We start from the raw sequence: 20018 nt of genomic DNA on the forward strand, positions 1-20018 counted from the left end.
TCTATGAGGCCCCGAATTCTTGCAGGTGGTATAGCTGCCCATTTGACTTGGCAAAATGCCTCCAGGTCATGTAAAGTCTTTGGTCGTCTGGCATGAACCGCACGTTTGAGATCTCCCCAGAGTGGCTCGATGATATTAAGGTCAGGAGACTGTGATGGCCACTCCAGAACCATCACCTTTTTCTGCTGTAACCACTGGAGGGTCAACTTGGCCTTGTGCTTTGGGTTATTGTCATCCTGGAAAGTCCAAGGGCATCCCATGCGCAGCTTTTGTGCAGAAGAATGCAAATTGTCTGCCAGAATTTTCGGATAACATGCTGCATTAATCTTGCCATCAATTTTCACAAGATTCCCCATGCCTTTAGAGCTCACATACCCCCAAAACATCAGTAAGCCACCAACATGCTTCACAGTGGGGATGGTATTCTGTTCAATATAGGCCTTGTTGTCCCCTCTCCAAACATAGCGCTTATGGTTGGGAACATAAAGCTCTATTTTGGTCTCGTCACTCCAAATTACAGTGTGCCAGAAGCTGTGAGGCATGTCAAGTTGTTGTCGGCATATTGTAACCAGGCTTTTTTGTGGCATTGGCTTCTTTCAGGCAAATTGACCACGCAGCTCATTTTTGTTCAAGTATCTTTGTATTGTGCTCCTTGAAACAACCACACCATCTTAATAAGTAATTGAACAGTACTGACTGGTATTTGCAAGGCTTTGGATATCTTTTTATATCCTTTTCCATCTTTATTAAGTTCCATTACCTTGTTACGCAGGTCCTTTGACAGTTCTTTTCTGCTCCCCATGGCTCATTATCTAACCTGCTCAGTGCATCCACGTGAGAGCTAACAAACTAATTGACTATTTACACACAGACGCTAATTGCAATTTAAAAACCCGCAGGTGTGGGAAATTCAGCTTTAATTGCCATTTTCACCTGTGTGTGTCACCTTGTGGCTGTAACAAGGACAAACATTTGAGGGTATGTAAACTTTTGCTCACAGCCATTTGGGAGATTTCTATTATCATTATGATTTAAAAAGGAGCCAAACAACTATGTGATAATAAAAAGATTCATATGATCACTATCCTTAAATCAAATTAAAAAAATTGCATGATCAGTCATATTTTCAATATCAATGCCATAATATCATAATTTCTACCAGGGTATGCAAACCTACGAGCACAACTGTATAGTTGTAGTACTATCAACACACGTTCAACAAGCATCAAATGATAAGCAACTGCTTGCTAAGGGTAGGGTTAGATTTAAAAGAAGAGTTATGGTAAGAGTTAGGATTAGGATGAAGGTTAGGTTAAGGGTTTGTTGATAGTTTTCAAAAAATTTGCTGAGGGTCAGTAGATAATCTGTAGAACATCTACAGACACACTTTAGGGACTCTCAAAATAAAGTATTACCATATTTTTCAATACAGCCCCTTAACAATTTAGTTAAGTATTTGAAGTATTGGTAGTTTAAGAAAAAGATACAAGCTCCCCAGCACCTGTTTATTATACAGGGTAATAAAGATGGAGTGAGCAAAGTTCCTCTGTCAAGCACCTATTTCCCCTTTCTGTTTAATTTGAGCCAAACGTGCATTAGGGTTTACTGTGCATTTGGATTGTATTCAGACCCTTTTTTCTAAAATAGATTAAACTCATTCAATACATATGCATCCTGTTTCTGTTGATTATTCTTGAGATGTTTCTAGAACTTGATCGGAGTGCACCTGTGGTAAATTCAATTGATTGGACATGGTTTGGAAGGCACACACCTGTCTTTAGTAGTTGACTGTTCATGTCAGAGCAAAAACCAAGCCATGAGATCAAAAGAATTGTCCATAAAGCTCCAAAACAGGATTTTGTCCAGGCACAGATCTGAGAAAGGGTACCAAAGCATTTGACCAGCACGGAATGTCAGACTGAATGTCCACAATGCCCTCCTTTATTCTTTAATGGAAAAAGTTTGGAACCACCAACGCTCGGCCAAACTTGGGGGAAAAGGGTCCTGGGTAGAGAAGTGACCAAGAACCCATTAGCCACACAGACAGAGCCCCGGAGGTCCTTTGTAGACTGAAGAACCTTCCAGAAGGAATAACATCTTAGCAGCACTCCTCTAATCAGGCCTTTATGGTAGAGTGGCCACACCTCAGTAAACGGCACATGACATCCCATCCTCCCATCCAAAAGGCACCTAAAGGAAAAACAGATTCTCTGGTCTGATGAAACCAACTATTTGCCCTGAATGCCAAGCCTCACATTTGGAGGAAACCAAGCACCACTCATCAACTGGCCAATACTATCCATAAAGCGAAGCATGGGGATGGCAGCATAACACTGTGGGAATGTTTTTCAGCAGCAGGGACTGGGATATTAGTCAGGGTCGATGGAAGGATGAATAGAGCAACGTACAGATAGAGGTTCCAACAGGACAATGACCCTTAGCACACAGCCAGGTCGAGTGGCCCAGCCAGAGCCTGGAGACTACTGAAAATGCCTGTGCAGCAACAATCCCCATTTAACCTGAATGAGATTGAGTGGATCTTCAGAGAAGAATGGGAGAAACTCCCTACATACGTCTTTTGAAAAAGCGCTGAGTAAAAAGGTCTGAATATACAAAACTTGTTTTTGCATGGTTATTATGGGATATTGTGTGTAGATTGAAGAGGAAAAAAACTTGATTCCATTTTAAAATATGTCTGTAACATAACAAAATGTGTAAAAAATGAAGGGGTCTGAATACTTTCCGAATGTACTTTCCATATTCTCAAAAAGGCAAATGTTTTTTTTTATTCTATTAATAGACATTTATTGTTCTATGTAAATGTTCAATCAATGAATTAAAGTGACCTTTAATGGGCAACACCCAAATACTGTTTGGTAAACGTACTGGATTTTTTTTTTTACGGAAAGCACATACATAGTGTTTTTATTTACTTATAGTTCATTTAATCAGTAGAAAAACACATTTCCACAAAGTTTTTTTCAAGGGTAAGTTGCAAGAATATCACTAGTAAGTTCATAAATAGAGCTGTGCATGCAAGCACATTAAAGACAGACGAGGAATAAGCCAATTCATACCAATAAGATGCATCCCAAGAATATCCCACCAGCAATTTATTCACAAAGCTTGTTAAACATTAATTTACAAAGAATTGAAGTAATTCCTTGCATAATTCATCCGACGCAGAATCTGCTTACGGGTGATTAATTAAAAAGCTATATAATTACTGACTGCATATTTAATCACTTGCTCTACCAGGTAAAAAACCTGAAAAAAAGCATTTGGCATTTACCTGACTGTTTGCAGCAGAAGACGCCATACCAGATTGCCTTTCTTGGATACACACTTTAAATGGTGCAGTGCTACTAAAAAGGACTGCAGTGTTCAGTTGTCAGTGATAATATCAGCACCAGACAGCAATATTGTCAACGTTTCCCAGACAGTGAGCCCCCACCCACTGTAACATTTCCCTTACAGTGAGCCCCCACCCACTGTAACATTTCCCATACAGTGAGCCCCCACCCACTGTAACATTTCCCTTACAGTGAGCCCCCACCCACTGTAACATTTCCCATACAGTGAGCCCCCACCCACTGTAACATTTCCCATACAGTGAAACCCCACCCACTGTAACGTTTCCCAGACAGTGAGCCCCCACCCCCAGTAACGTTTCCCAGAGAGTGAGCCCTCACCACCAGTAACGTTTCCCAGACAGTGAGCCCTCACCACCAGTAACGTTTCCCAGACAGTGAGCCCTCACCACCAGTAACGTTTCCCAGACAGTGAGCCCTCACCACCAGTAACGTTTCCCAGACAGTGAGCCCTCACCACCAGTAACGTTTCCCAGACAGTGAGCCCTCACCACCAGTAACGTTTCCCAGACAGTGAGCCCTCACCACCAGTAACGTTTCCCAGACAGTGAGCCCTCACCACCAGTAACGTTTCCCAGACAGTGAGCCCTCACCACCAGTAACGTTTCCCAGACAGTGAGCCCCCACCACCAGTAAAGAAAAGCCGATTAGACATGTTTTGATTTCAACCATGCACAGCTGTAGGTACCAAGCGTGCCGCACAAGCCCTGAAAAGTGAAGCCAAAACGTCTCGATCGCCCCCTGGTGAGTGGTCCCAGTATAGGTCATAAACCCCGCCCTCCCCATGTTATTCAATGGGACGCGAGACCAACTAAACAATTAAATTACCTTTCAAATATATTTTTTCCGAAGCTGGTTTCTGGCATTTACTGTAGTTTGTATCACCCTAATGTAAATTCAAGAGTTTGTTTTTAGTTAGTTATTTAATGCTCTAAAAACGGTGGTGTGACGTCGTGATTCACAGCTGTGATTGACAGCTATCTGAGCCGAGGAGCCACTGAATCTTCGGAGGACTGAGGAGATTGGAACTTTACATTTAATCTCTAAATTTCTATAATTTCACACAGACATAATGGGTTGTTCTGCAGTACATTGTGCTAACCGATCTGGCATTTCCAATCAATCTTTGAATTTTTTTCGGTAAGTTAAATTTATAAGCTATTTAATTAGTAAATAAATGTAATGGGCTAGCTAACGTTAGCTAAAAGACAACAAGCCTCGTTAATAGCCATGTTAATAGCTAGCAGGTGATCGTTAGCTAGAAGTTACCAATTATTTTTGTATTATGCCTATTCTAAATTAAGGTTAAACATGATGTAAATTAGGCTATAACATATCGTCTAGGTTTAACAAGCAAAGGTTGTACTGTACTTGGACTTGCGATTGATTACGGTATGCGCATTCTGCGAGGGAGAGTGAGGGCGGGGCACAGGGGTGGGGCCGTTGATTTCGCGGCTTTAGGGCTTTACTTCCTTCTCGCTACTGCGCATAACTACTGCGCAGAACTGGTCCCAAGATCGCTATCTGCGCAGACGCAAGTCCAAGATGTCAGCGCCGTATCAGGACATTGGTGGCTTCATTTTTCACCAATGGAAAAGAGCGAAAGGGCGTCGTCCATTATATATACAGTCTATGGTAGGTACCTACAAAGATACTGAGGATTACTTTTATCAGCCCAAATCTTCCACTAACTGATCTTCTGATCTGGAGTCCACACAGCCATACATACCTAGCAATGAGGAGAGATGCTGCTGAGGGCCTATATTTCCCAGCATCCGCCGCAGCTATAGAGGGACCAACCCTATTCCTGGAGATCTACTGTCATGTAGGTTTCCTCACCAACCCATTTGTGACTAACCTGATTAAGCTTTTCATCCAGCTATTTGTCAGAATAAGGTTTGCTAAATTAGAGTTGGAGAGAACACCTACAGGACAACAGATCTCCAGGAACAGGGCAGCCCTGCTTCACAACAATCCTCGATTATTTTCTCATAAGACTGATACTCAATCACCAAGTTCCATTGTTTTCAGGCTGGTAATAAGGAAAAGCTAATGCAAGCTATCCCCCCTATAACTGCACACAACATTTTATATTATCTTTGTTATTTGAAAAGTCAAATAGTGTTATTGGGCAAAGCGAAACAAAGTCTTTCCGTAGTTCTAGAGTTTTGTGACAGGCTACCCAGTCAGTCCAATTTATCATTAAACAAAAGGGAACAGGGTGCATCGTACGTGACGTTTAAAATTGGCCCCTGCAGCACATGCCGTTGAGTATGTTACACCATAGCTAACTAGCTGTTGCTGAATTAACCAACATTACTTTTTACAAATTCTCCTTCTACCAGCAGGAGAAACGTACTAAATAACATATTTTGACTTCTAACATCACCACGCACATGTCTAAATTAAACATGAGCAGCACATTTATGTTAATACATCTAACCCAAGGGAGTTTCTGTGGGGGAAAGTGTTTACAGTTGCCTACCTTGGAAGGTGACGGGTGACAGTTTACATTTTCTCCATTAAAAAGATTGTCTGACACAAGTCTAAATCATCTACATGAAACCGTTCTGTTAAAATGCCCTTAGCTACAGTAGTAAAGCAAATGATAAAACAACATAAAAACACATAATTAAGAATTAAAACAGTTAGAAAACAGGTTAAAATAAGCAGCCCTCCAATTTATGATTGACAAAATATATAAATAATTCTTCTGCAACGTTATCCAAGACAAGTTACAGCACAAAATACTAAAACTTGATGGGTTGTGGATTTGCTTCGCCTGGGCACCGTAAGTATTTCAGTTTTGCCTGAGGTTGGCTTTTCAATCGAAGAAAGTCAGAGAGTGTACTTCCTGGTGATGAGTGGAGCCCCCTCAGGCCTTGGCCGTATATGAAGAGGGTTTACATGGGAATTCTAGGGGTCTGACATTAATGAATAGAGCCAAGGTCTAAGTGCAGTCCCCTGAGTGCACTCCAATGGTGCACTTACTGTCAGATATAAAGATACGCAGGCACACATCCACAATCACTAACCCAATAAACCCATACAGGTCTGGAAACATCTAAATAAAGGAATACAGTCCCTCTGTTCTTTTGTAAATGGCAAATATTCCCACAGTTACCAATGTTGGCTAAGACCTGTCTTGTCATCAGTGGCTACATTCTGCTATGGGGAGTCAGGGATGGAGGCTGTGAGCTGGGATGGAATTAAGTAATTTTTTTAACCATGTAGTAAAGCCGTATTTGCATATCCCCCAGCATTCCTTTTAAGTGGATGTGAGAGAGAACCAAATTTTTAAATATCTGTAGCAAATTTAGTAGCATACATTCCCATCCAGAGCGAATTAGAGTTACCCATGATTGTTGCTGTTAGTGAGATATATATTTTCTTCTTTCTAATCAATAAAAAAAATACTATGATTGTATTCAAGATAAAGTCTTAGGGACCTGACATTCAACAGATTTTAGATATTGCATGTTAAACTTCGACATTGTTGTCTGAAAATCCTGGCTTGTGGGACACATCAGATCTAAAGGTCAGAATACACTGGTTTGTCAGGTGAACACACGTTACCATTCTCATTGACAAAGTTTGAGCTATACCAAATGCAGCAATCAAATTGCCTTATCTTTGAAATTACAGTGAGATTATGGTACATTTTTAACTCTGTTACCTTCTAAACAGCAAGTCATGATCCAGTTCTCGGCACCAGTTAAACCACTGTCATCATGTTGCAGCTAACAGTTTATCTTCCTCCACCGACAGTTTGCCTCGCCCCACACTGGGTGCCAACTCACTGTCTTCTGCTTAGCAACACACGTGACAGCCTTCCTATGACGAAGTGCCGACCTTTTGCACTATACAAGAGGTGCCAATTGTAAAGCACCATTGGCACATTTAAGCTAGCTGTCAAGAGAGCCTATGGCACATTCCTAACTTGGTTACACGTGCAGGGTCATGAACTGTTTGGCAATATGTACATTGGATGATATCTCAAACTTTGACTCTGCCAAACCTACTGAGCGTTTGTGGTGATGATTCATAATCATGAATGGGACCTTAACGAATTGGGAAATGTATAGAGGAGAGAGTTTTTATTGAAATGTGTATGATTTTGTCTCTGGCAGGACAGTATTTACAGATCTTGGTGTGAGCTGTGGAACCCTGGGGGATATTTGTTCATTACTGGGATGTTACTGGAGTGTTCTAGCACAGCAATTAAGGAGACAAGAGGGAGAAAAATAGAATACAATTGGGAGCTGGAGCCTTGCCCCTCCTCTGACACATTGCAGTGGTTATTTGTTAGATCACATTTGATCATTCAGACTTTTCCTTGTCTTCTTTGTGTAGATGTGTGTGCATTGTATGTTGGTAAGCATTGGTGGTTTGTGTGTTTGAGCCCACAATGACAGTAGCATAGCTCTCCTGGTTGGTAAATACCATTGCCCAAAAGGGCTGTGTTCTTCCCCTCCCTCCCCTGGCTCTAGTCCTGATAGGTTCTAGCTACACAGAGACAACAGCGACAGAGGTAATCTAAGAGACCCTTCATGGTGTGCCATAACCCAGATGCTAGTGTTGGAGCTAATTGCTTCATTAATAATGAACATGTGGTTTGCAGAATATTAGCACTTCAGCCTGTCTCTGGTCATTAGGGGAAGTGTGAAGGAGGGTGTTAGCAGGAAGAGGGAGACCGCTCAGGGAGTCAGTGTTCTTTAAGTGCATTGGCGTCACTGTCACTCCAAAGGTACAACCACACATAGACAGGGAGCCAGACAGCACACCGGGGGCATGAATCCGAAGCATCGGGGTCATCATTTCTAGTCCCCACAGGGAGAAGAATCCCAGTGGCCAGGCAGAGGACACAACAGGTTTTGGGACAATTTGGTTGTAATTATAAGCCTTTGATACATCCCAGGCAGTAAGACATCATTGCTCCCTAGTGGTACACAGTGAAACGCTATTGTTCGACAAAGCTTGTTTTATAATAACGTCAAAATAACTGCCAATATTTCCCAGCTGTTGAATTTGTTACTGTAATGAAATCTAGTATGACCTATATGAGTGTATATACTGTGAAATATTTAGGTTATTTTATTTTATAAGAGTGCCTGAACCTATTCTATATTTGCGATATACCACAAACTTCAGAGATTCCCATTATCAAACTGTCAGCACAATTAAAACATTCAAAAGTGATGTGTTGTCATACCTGTAGTATTCAGGCTCATATACCACAGCTTTCAGCTAATCTTCGGTATAAACAACTTGGTTTACAATAATAAACATGTTATTTACTGAATAAGTAGTAATGGGGCACATTTCTAATTAAAGTGGTTAGGTAAATTTATACTAAAGTTCATTAATAATGTAGGTGATTAATTGAAAATAGGCTGGAATCAAACCAATGCTGTAGTAGTAATTGCACCTCCGGCAACCAGACCAATGTAAGACCAACCAGACCAATGTAAGACCAACCAGACCAGTGTAAGACCAACCAGACCAGTGTAAGACCAACCAGACCAGTGTAAGACCAACCAGACCAATGTAAGACCAACCAGACCAGTGTAAGACCAACCAGACCAATGTAAGACCAACCAGACCAGTGTAAGCCACTAAAATGTAGTTGTTTTATGATGTTATGCAAAATGCTTGCGGTGGGGATATAATTTTTTTCTAGAGGTCACTTTTTGAGAAACCAGCAGTTTCAACACCTGTCAGATGGTTAGTCAGAGACTTCTAATGTCATCAGTTATTAAGGTATGGCTACTTTCAAATGAGCATCAGTTGTGCTTTGAAAACAGAATGCATCATGATTGTTGGGCATCAATCAATCCATGATTCCATTAAATTTAATAACCTAGGAATTCCTATGAAGATTATCAAAGGATTTTAAATGAACAAATTGAACAACCATGTCTTTAACAAATACAGTTATCTACTATAAGCCAACAAAATAAATTACAAAATAATTTATATTTTTCAATATCTCACTTTTACTATTTTCTCAGGCTTGGAACAGTTGAATACTTTATCAATTTTCTATTTTCCTCATGAGACATTTCACATTTTCCTCATGTAAGATATCCCAATTTCCTTGTGTCGTATTATAATTAGAAGGGTGTGTCTAAACTATCTGGGCAGTATCTGATACACCATTGGCTAATTGTGCGAACACTTGACTGTCTTTTGGGATTAAGACTACCATAGTCAGCCAGTATATGTCAGTGAGATTACTTTTAGATCTAGCTATAGTTTTAGCCGGGGAAATAGAGCGAGTCTAAAGCCAATATCAGAACATTGATTGGAAAATCTTTAGCTATCCCTTCAAGGACACAGTGTTACAGTGGTAATGAAGACATCATTACTTTAGTTGGTGGGGAGAATTTCTTCTGCTGTGCTGCAACTCATTACTTGAAGCAGACTAGCAGCTGTAGTTTAAAATCAAACAAGAGTTTCAAACCAATGTTTAAAACTACCATGCATGTGAATTGAACAACGCCAATATCGCGGTAACACCCGACATTTTCAGGGAAAATATATCCTGCCCTATAATTCTTTAACGTTCCACTTTGGTGCGCTAGCTACACAACCATGCCAATTAGTATGTACTTGTTTGACAGTTAGAAGTTGGTTTATTTATGCATTTAATACCATTTAGAAAATGTCAGTTGCAAACACATAAGTGTGGGGTATACCTGCTTTAGCAATCCGAAGGCTAGTATGGTAAGATGCTTCTTGCACTCTGGTATTAGTGTTGCCAACTTTGCGACTTTGTCGCTTGATTTAGCGACTTTTCAAACCCCCTTAGCGACTTTTTTTCAAAAAAGCAACTAGACTTGTTCTTACTCTTTTTAACGAGCAGCGTGTGCCGCCGTGGGCCCCTCCCCCATCTGAAAGCACTCCCAGTCCTCGCACAGCAGTTCCTCCGAGCTGCAGTCAGTGCAGGAGATATTAACTCCTCCGCATCCAGACTGAAAACGAATCGCGCATGCGCATGCGGGAAGCCCCTGCAAAATGTAAATGTTCTTTGTTGATTTCTTTTGATTTTGACTTAAATAGCGCCCCCTTTTTTGATTTGTTCTTAGTTTTTTTGCTCAGGTGATTATTTCTTGTACATGGACAACATTTGTAAATACGCATGTATATTCTTTTCTCCAACGAGAGTTTTGTATGTTAAAAACAAAAAGAAAATTAAATTAATCATGCTAATGGGAATTTATGCAAATTAGGCGATGACATAATTTAGCGACTTCTAGCGACTTTTAGGACAGCCAATAGCGACTTTCCTTACTGAGGAGTTGGCAACACTGTCTGGTATGCGAAAGTAGAACTGTTAGTTATGTTGGACATATGTTGGACCTTATTTGCATTGCTTCAAATCGTTTTGTTTGAAATAATTTAACTAACTTGTCCTTGCTGAGTGCAAGTTTTGTTGTCAAGTGTCTCCATAGATGTGCTGGCTTCATGCTCTTGTTGCTGAGAAAACCATAGCACACACAACACACTTGAGTGTGGGCTCAGCTTGACCCAGTGACAGTAAATCCCAAACTGAGGTAATGCGAATTGTAGAGCATTGTAGCCGTTTTCCGGGACCTGCTAGCATTCACGCTGCTGTCGGTATCAGGCTCAGCAGTGGAGCTGCTGCTTGCTCGATTATCATCCTCATTTTCAAAGGTTGTAACTGATATGACAGAGCCAGCATCAGAAATTTTGGAGACTGGTCCTTTCAGCCACGACATAATATTAGATTTTTGCGTATACATTTTTTAACGTTAGCCTGTTCAGTTTGCAAATGTGGAGCTAAACAGTTGATCATGCTCGGGAGCAGAATGAGCACCCAAGTACAGTAGAATAGCCTAATTGCTCCAGAATGCCCAACATTCAGTAAGTCCGTGGGAGACGCGTTAGTCACAAAAACGTTTTATTTATTGCAGAAAATAAATATTAAAACAGTATTTGTCCTTTTAGATTTAAATAGTAATTTGTATTATTTTCAAATTGTTCAGTGCAGACAATAAAATTCCAGAGTCACATAGCTTTCCATCAGGAGGTGTTACAACTACTACAGTTGGAGAACGTCTGCTTAGTCATTATTCAGCCTTGACAGTTGGATACAACCAATTTATCCCCTGCATAATTTTAGACACACTTTTCTAATTATAATACAACACAAGGAAAATTATAAATCTTACATGAGGAAAATGGGAAATAGATAAATTACTGTTCTACAGAAGGCATGAGAAAATAGTGATAGTGAGGTGTTGAAAAAGAGTAAGAGTATTTTGTAATTTATTTTGTTTGCTCATAGTAGGCAAAGGAAAATATTAAACACTTTATATTTTAATATCCTTTTAAATAAATCTATTTACCTTTTACTGAAATTTGTCATTCCTAGGATTCCATAATATCCAAGCCAGTATCTCTTAACAAAGACACCAACTTTTTTTCTGATGTTGAAGTCATCCCATATTTAAATTCTCAAAATTGGTTATTAAAGAGTTAAAGCCAATCTACTTAGTTAAAATCTACTTATTTTAGGTCACCCATGAGTACATTCCAATAAACAATTCAAGTAAAAACGTACTTTACTGTAATGTACTATACAGTAGTATTCTTTAGTTCTTACACAGTAAGTTACCAGTAACTGACTGCTTTTAATGTGTATTTCATGCACTATAAAGTTGGGTTGACGATGTATCCATATTCCCTTAGAAAATGCATTTCAAGTCAGCATTAGTTGGATTCATGGACCAATTGATGGACGGTTTGGTTGACTGATGTACAGACGGATGAATTTCTGTACTGACTTATTGATGTGTCCTCAGAGATCGTGAGAGCCATGACATTCGTTATCAACCAGGGGATGTCCATGTACTGGGGGACGTCTCGATGGACGGCCATGGAGATCATGGTAAGTGACAATGAAAGCACTAAAGGGTATTGGAGTGTGTAGTTGGCACTCATTCAACACCTTTTGATTTAAATTATTGATTTGTAGGGGGAAAAATAGGGAGAGCGTGAGGGTGGGCGGGATAGAGAGGGGGGAATGAAAAGAGAGGGAAAGAGAGAGAGAAAGAAGGAAATAAAAAGGCCTCTATGTCCTGACATTCAAAGGATGAGGGGGAGGACAGCGGAGGTGGTGGGTGAATACATTTCCTGAAAGCAGTCCGATAAAGGCCAGTCGCTGAAGCATCCAAGACTTTTCTTAACCGTCAACCGTGTTATGTGTTTCTCGCCCTCCCTCCGAAACCCAGCATTGTGCTGATTGTGATTACGGTGAACTCGAGGGGATAGCTTCGTAGCGTAGCAGCTCAGATGAAAGGACTGTAATTTAGTCGGCATCCATAATGCAGGGGTATGTACACATGGATTCCCGATGCAACAGAACATAGCGGCCCTGTAATTTGGAACCCGAGTGGTGTTACGCCAAATACCGCCGCCCTCCCCGCTAGCCCTGTAGCCGATGAAAGTGGTTATGTTTATGCTTAACCAAGCAATGAGCGCCTCCACGCATGTGTTCCCTGGGGCGCTTGTATTTTTGGACACATATGGAAACACAGATATGCTAGACAGGTGAGTCGGTGCTAAATGAGCTGCACATTGGGAAGTGTGTCATCTTGTTAAGGGTTCTGCATAGCGTTGCCGATTCTGATTTGATTCTGGTTTCCCTCTCCCCATCTCTCCCCTAGGAAGACTAGCCAAACACATATACTCTGTCAACCACTCCCTCCAACATCCGATTCCTCATTCTGTATCCCTCTCGACCTCACTATCTCCTCCCCCCTTTCCTCTGTGTAGGAGGCGTACTCTGTGGCCAGACAGTTTAATCTGATCCCTCCGGTGTGTGAGCAGGCTGAGTACCATCTCTTCCAGAGAGAGAAGGTGGAGGTTCAGCTTCCGGAGCTCTACCACAAAATAGGCAGGTGTCAATCATGAAGGCTGGAGCATAGACACACACAAACACAGACACAAACACACAAACATGGGATACATAAATATTTAGCAGTTTTGCTATCAAAGTGAGGACCGTAAATGCAGTACCGTTACAAAATATAGATTTTAAACAAACCGTAACCTAACTTTAATCTCAGTTACCTGTCCTATATGCTTAAACTTTAGCTACCTCCTCAACTAAACCCTTAATGCCAAAACGTAAAACTAATTCTAAGACTCCTTCTAACCTTAAATCTAACTCTAAACTTAAACCCAAGCCTCAAAAAACATATTTTGTGAGGACCTGCCAAAATGTCCTCACTTAGTGTAAAATTCCAACCGGTCCTCATTTTCATAGGAGTTTGAATACACACTGCTGCATGGTTCTAAATAGGGGATGTGTTCAAAATCACTTCTGGTTAGATGCTAACTGCATTTTGTTGTACTGTACTTGTACTTGTTCAATGACAATACATTTTAATCTAATCTAATACATAACTAACCATTACAATAATAAGCTAATAATATAATGTCTCACTAAGACCACTTTTACATCTTATGTGGTTCAATATGGGGGATTAGATGATGTCCTCAGAGCATATGTTTGGTGTCTGTCTGACTGGAAGATCGAAGATATCTCAAACATAGTCCATTATCTCTGTCTGTCGCCAACTGCCTTCCTCTCATTCTCTGTCCCTCCCTTCCTCTCTTTTTTTCTGTGGCCACATTTCCTATGGTTGCCATGGTGACAGGCGTGGGGGCGATGACTTGGTCTCCATTGGCCTGTGGAATCATCACGGGGAAGTACCAGAATGGCATCCCAGAAACCTCCAGGGCATCCATGAAGGTGAGGACTGTCTAACCCAGTGGAATTTTAATCTGGCCCTTGAAGCCAGTTCCTCTCCATGTTTCCATTGCAACCCCTTAATCAGGAACTTATTTAGACATGGGACATCAGATGGGTGCGATCAATGAAGCGTTCCATCTTAAATCGCATACTATCTATACTATATAGTGTGCTAGATGAAGATTAGTATGTCCCAAACCATAATGCGCTGTATGCCAAAAGTGCCCAGATGGTCTACTACTTCCAGGGGATTTTGAAAGTATGCAACTTGCATGCTTTTTGGGGTAATATAGACCACAACCCATTGCGCAGTAAAAGAAAAAGGGTCTGCAACGATTCTCTCGTCTTTTCACTTATACATATGATTATTTATTGCAAGTTCTCTTTGTTCAAGTCAGTTAGCTTTGTCAGTGTGAAGTTTGCCTTTAGTCTCGCTAGCATGGACTCAGTTCATAGGCCTATTCCAAGTAGTCAGGTAGTAGAACTACTGGCTTCTAAGCTATTTCAATGGTTAGTGGCAAAAGGCATACAGTACATCGATGCTATTTGTAGTGGAAGTAAAACTTTAATGAAAAAAACTGGTACATAAAAAATTATTAGAGCCATTTAGAGGAGACCAATATGAGGAGCTGTGCGCTAAGTGCGCTGTCCGTGGTGCTGACCTGTGACACAACTCAGGACTCATGAATAACAACAGTGTATGAATGCTACAAATGTGTATTTTCTCAAGTTTGAACATCACAGTAAGGGACAAAAGAGTACAGTAAAAGTAAAATACATTGTGGTACTGGACTGTAGAATTGTATTCAGTATGGTACAGAACAGCACAGTACAGATACGTACAATCCAGTTTAATTAATTATGGCAGAACCAGAGTGTACCGTCACTGCACCATCATCATTGTATTTTGGGCTGCTACCCTGGAATTGTGATGAACAACTACAAGGTTCATAGCAGAGATTTTCACTGATTTCACACTATTTACTTTTCTCTGCAACTAACAACTTGGTCTCAGGAGAATACGCTACACATTACACCTATTGCTGTGACACCCGATTGCATCAGAAATCTTACATTAGGTTACATTACAATGTTACAAATTTGCAAAAACTTAACAAATGTTATGGACAGTACTAAAATGTATTATAGGAATTAACACAAATATCATCGGTTAAATTTAAGGTTACATTTTATTACATTTACAGTTAGGTTTAGGTTATGTATCACAGCACTGGGGTTAAGGCTAATGTTAGGAAACGGTTAGGTTTAGGTTATGTATCACAGCACTGAGGTTAAGGCTAGGGTTAAGGATTCTGGTTGGATTCACACTTCTGACTATTCTCAGAAGTGTGAGTGAAAGTCAGAAGTCTGTGAAACCAGTCAAATCTGTTCTTTGGCAATGTTCCCTTTATTGCAGTTGTTCCTGAACTGCTTTCTTTCTCAAGAATAGGTGGCAACAAAAAGTGGGTGGCAACAAAAAGCATTCCTATAGGACAATATTCCAATGAACAAGGAAATACTGTATAAAGTTTTCTACCGTCTCTGTAGCAATGGGTAATTACATGGAAAAGTCTATGAAATTCAATTTTTCTTAATACAAGCTTCAAATAAAATAACAATAATTTCAATCAGTACAGAATGAATTTAAAAAAATGGCAATGGAATGAATAAAAAAACAAAATAATCAATAGGATTGTTGAGATTTTTTGTGAATTTATATGAGGTTATTTTTCTGCATCTATTCTGTCTTAGAAATCTCCTGCTAACAAGAAAATTAATGGGAAGCGTGAGATTACGTTCCTTCGAGGGAACCTCACTTGGCAGATGGGCCATTTTTACTTGGGGTGTTGAACATTTCATTGATCACCTTGATTTATTAAACTGTGACGCACAGTTTGGAGACATTTCAGTGAACTTAACAGCTCTGATGTAGTTCAGCTGTTAAAGTAAAGTAGAATTTAATTCAGTGGACTGCCTTTGGGTACAGGACAGTTATAACTGAATTCGGTATGGTACTGTACAGTAGAGTTTAATTCAGTAGGGTTTAGTTTAGTAGAGTACATTAGCAAACAATACAGTACACTGTAATTTACTGTACTTGTGTGTTACAATTTCTATTTTAATGGACTGTATTGTACATTCTGTCTTAACTATATTGTGTAGTTTAATGTTCTCTAATCTGAGATGTTATACTGTACTGTGCAATACTATATATACTTGTGAAACAGATGTCTATGACTGGTTCAGTCTTGACCAAATCAGAGACTGAACCAGTGACAATGATGTTTAGCCTAAATATAGGCCGGTCTGAATCATATTTCTGTAGGCATTGAAATCAAGTCCGGTCCAGACTTGACTACATCTCTTTGAAACATAATATACATGCAGTGCAGTCAATAAGTATTTGGAGAGTGACACGTTGTTTTGACTGTGTACTCCAGCACATCGGAATTGAGGTTAAAGTTCATACTGTCAGCTTTCATTTGAGGGTCTTTCCATCCATAAACCAAGCACCATGAATGAATGACAGCCCTTTTTTTACATAGTCCCTGAAATGTCCTCAACAGTCAGAGACTGAATCATAATCACAAGTGTTTTTTATGCCAAATGTTAAAAACAACACCTTTCCTGACCGGATCAAATCTGATCTACTATTTTCAATCCAAGTACAGACATATATGATTGCTTCTGATTTAGCCCGGTCCAGAAAAATACATCTGTGAACTTTCAACTCATGACCAACCAGTAGGACTACTATGGGCTGAAATATGTGCCACCAGAAACTGAATTTGAATCATTTATATTTGAATTTGAATTGCTAAATTTGAATAATTGCATTGAAAAACTGAATTTGAATCACATAATTTGAAATTGTATTGTTTAATTTGAATAATTGCATTGAAAAACTGAATCTGAATTGTATAATTTGAAATTGAATTTATTCGTTTGGATCCGAAGTCCAATAAAATGTGATCCTCACTGAAAATTAAACTCTCTATATATCTTCACATTCACTTCTCACAATTCAGATTCAGTTCTCAAATTCAATTTCAAGTTACTGAGACAGACATCCGGGTAGTTGGAGGATGAAGGAAGAGCAATCGAGCGCAGATCGATAGATAGCGTTCATTGGCGCACAGGACTCCTCTTGGGCCAATCAGCACCTACATTTTGGAGCATAGTACATGAAACAAGGAAGAAGCTCTTGCCTTGCCAGTGGCCGGCCTTGACCCAGAATGCCTTGTCTGGCGTGACCACCATGGATTCGGCTGGGACAAATACGGTAATTACAATTTCACTTATCTACGATCTAACGATCTTTTGTTTAAATGTTGTTAATGATATAGCTGTTTTTATAGAAACAGGGGAAATTAAATCTTTCTCTCGACGTTGCACAGTAGCTATTATCCCACGTTTTTATGGTAGCCTGGTGTTTATTATTTCTAAGCGTTTGCCTTCTAAGCGATAACTACACCTTGTGATTGTCATTGACACCGTAAAGTAAATATGGGCTAGTACCTATAAAACCGTGCTTGCCACTATATAATAACATCATACTTGGTCAACTTAGTGTAAAAACAGTCATGTTTACATTAAATGTAATAGTGCATATGGTATTGTGGTCTATAAATATAGTGCCTGTTATATTAATGTTGTTTTATATTGATATAGCTAGCCATTTACTTGAATAACTTTTTGCAATACATTTTCTTTGGAATATGGAAAACATCCCACTTTGTAATTTTTTATTTGGTAATTCAGTTTCCATGTAGATTTCATTATCATTGTAAGTACTTATGTACCTCTGTGCTGGTACAGGTAAACCAAATATTTAACATGATTGTTTGCTTTCTGTCTCTGAAAAGGTGAACATCCAGAGGCAGGTGACACAGTAGACTATCCAGGTCACCTGTCCCCCAGCACGTTTCTCCAGTGGCTCACAGGACAGGGCCACATTCCTGTCTTACCAGAAGAAAACTTCAGTCTTTGTGCAGTTCAACCACACCTGTGACATCCTGTATGGTTCACATACAGTTTGCCACCCAACAGTCGCTGCATGTAGTAATACAATCCTACTGCCTGTAAAGCATATGCAAACTTCTGAGTTCAAACAAGTGATGACAGAGGCCTTCCATCTAGGGCAGGCATTTCATCAGGTTTTAGTGAAATGTTGCAGTTTCAAATATGCATATACAGGTGCTGGTCATAAAATTTGATTATCATCAAAAAGTTCATTTATTTCAGTAATTCCATTCAAAAAATTGCATAATGTATGCATTCATTCCACACAGAATATATTTCAAGTGTTTATTTCTTTTAATTTTGATGATTATAACCGACAACTAATGAAAATCTCAAATTCAGTATCTCTGAAAATTAGAATATTACTTAAGACCAATACAAAAAAGGATTTTTAGAAATGTTGGCCAACTGAAAAGTATGAACATGAAAAGTATGAGCATGTACAGCACTCAATACTTAGTTGGGGCTCCTTTTGCCTGAATTACTGCAGCAATGCGGCGTGGCATGGCGTCGATCAGTCTGTGGCACTGCTCAGGTGTTATGAGAGCTCTGATAGTTGCTCTGATAGTGGCTTTCAGCTCTTCTGCATTGTTGGGTCTGGCATATCGCATCTTTCTCTTCACAATACCCCATAGATTTTCTATAGGGTTAAGGTCAGGCGAGTTTGCTGGCCAATTAAGAACAGGGATACCATGGTCCTTAAACCAGGTACTGGTAGCTTTGGCACTGTGTGCAGGTGCCAAGTCCTGTTGGAAAATGAAATCTGCATCTCCATAAAGTTGGTCAGCAGCAGGAAGCACGAGGTGCTCTAAAACTATCTGGTAGATGGCTGCGTTGACCTTGGACCTCAGAAAACACAGTGGACCAACACCAGCAGATGACATGGCACCCCAAACCATCACTGACTGTGGAAACTTTACACTGGACTTCAAGCAACGTGGATTCTGTGCCTCTCCTCTCTTCCTCCAGACTCTGGGACCTTGATTTCCAAAGGAAATGCAAAATGTACTTTCATCAGAGAACATAAATTTGGACCACTCAGCAGCAGTCCAGTCCTTTTTGTCTTTAGCCCAGGCGAGATGCTTCTGACGCTGTGTCTTGTTAAAGAGTGGCTTGACACAAGGAATGCGACAGCTGAAACCCATGTCTTGCATACATCTGTGCGTGGTGGTTCTTGAAGCACTGACTCCAGCTGCAGTCCACTCTTTGTGAGTCTCCCCCAAATTTTTGAATGGGTTTTGTTTCACAATCCTCTCCAGGGTGCAGTTATCCCTATTGCTTGTACACTTTTTTCTACCACATCTTTTCCTTTCCTTTGCCTCTCTATTAATGTGCTTGGACATAGAGCTCTGTGAACAGCCAGCCTCTTTAGCAATGACCTTTTGTGTCTTGCCCTCTTTGTGCAAGGTGTCAGTGGTTGTCTTTTGGACAGCTGTCAAGTCAGCAGTCTTCCCCATGATAGTCTAGTTCTGTAGGCTACACAGCGAGACCATCTAAAGGCCTTTGCAGGTGTTTTGAGTTAATTAGCTGATTAGTGTGGCACCAGGTGTCTTCAATATTGAACAATTTTCTGAGATACTGAATTTGGGGTTTTCATAAGTTGTCAGTTATAATCATCAAAATTAAAAGAAATAAACACTTGAAATAGATCAGTCTGTGTGGAATGAATGTAAACATACAAGTTTCACTTTTTGAATGGAATTACTGAAATAAATCAACTTTTTGATTATATTCTAATTTTATGACCAGCACCTGTACATTCAGACTCAAATAGTAATAGATAAGATATTTGTGCAGTCTAATTTCATTTTTTGTCAAATCCAGTTTGTATATGTTAACCC

At 39.9% G+C, this 20018-nt stretch overlaps 1 protein-coding gene across 3 annotated transcripts in view; it reads left to right on the plus strand.

The window, feature by feature from the left end:
- kcnab1a (potassium voltage-gated channel, shaker-related subfamily, beta member 1 a) overlaps window positions 1-20018 on the plus strand; it is a 169583-nt gene that overhangs the window by 142798 nt on the left and 6767 nt on the right. For all 3 annotated transcript variants that reach the window (XM_029119590.2, XM_013131370.4, XM_013131371.4), the window contains exons 9-11: window positions 12200-12285; window positions 13173-13293; window positions 14060-14154. In XM_029119590.2, coding sequence (XP_028975423.2) covers window positions 12200-12285; window positions 13173-13293; window positions 14060-14154 — 302 coding nt within the window. The remainder of the gene's footprint in view (window positions 1-12199; window positions 12286-13172; window positions 13294-14059; window positions 14155-20018) is intronic.

This window comes from Esox lucius, chromosome 1 (genome assembly GCF_011004845.1).
Source record: "Esox lucius isolate fEsoLuc1 chromosome 1, fEsoLuc1.pri, whole genome shotgun sequence".
Lineage (NCBI taxonomy): Eukaryota > Metazoa > Chordata > Actinopteri > Esociformes > Esocidae > Esox > Esox lucius.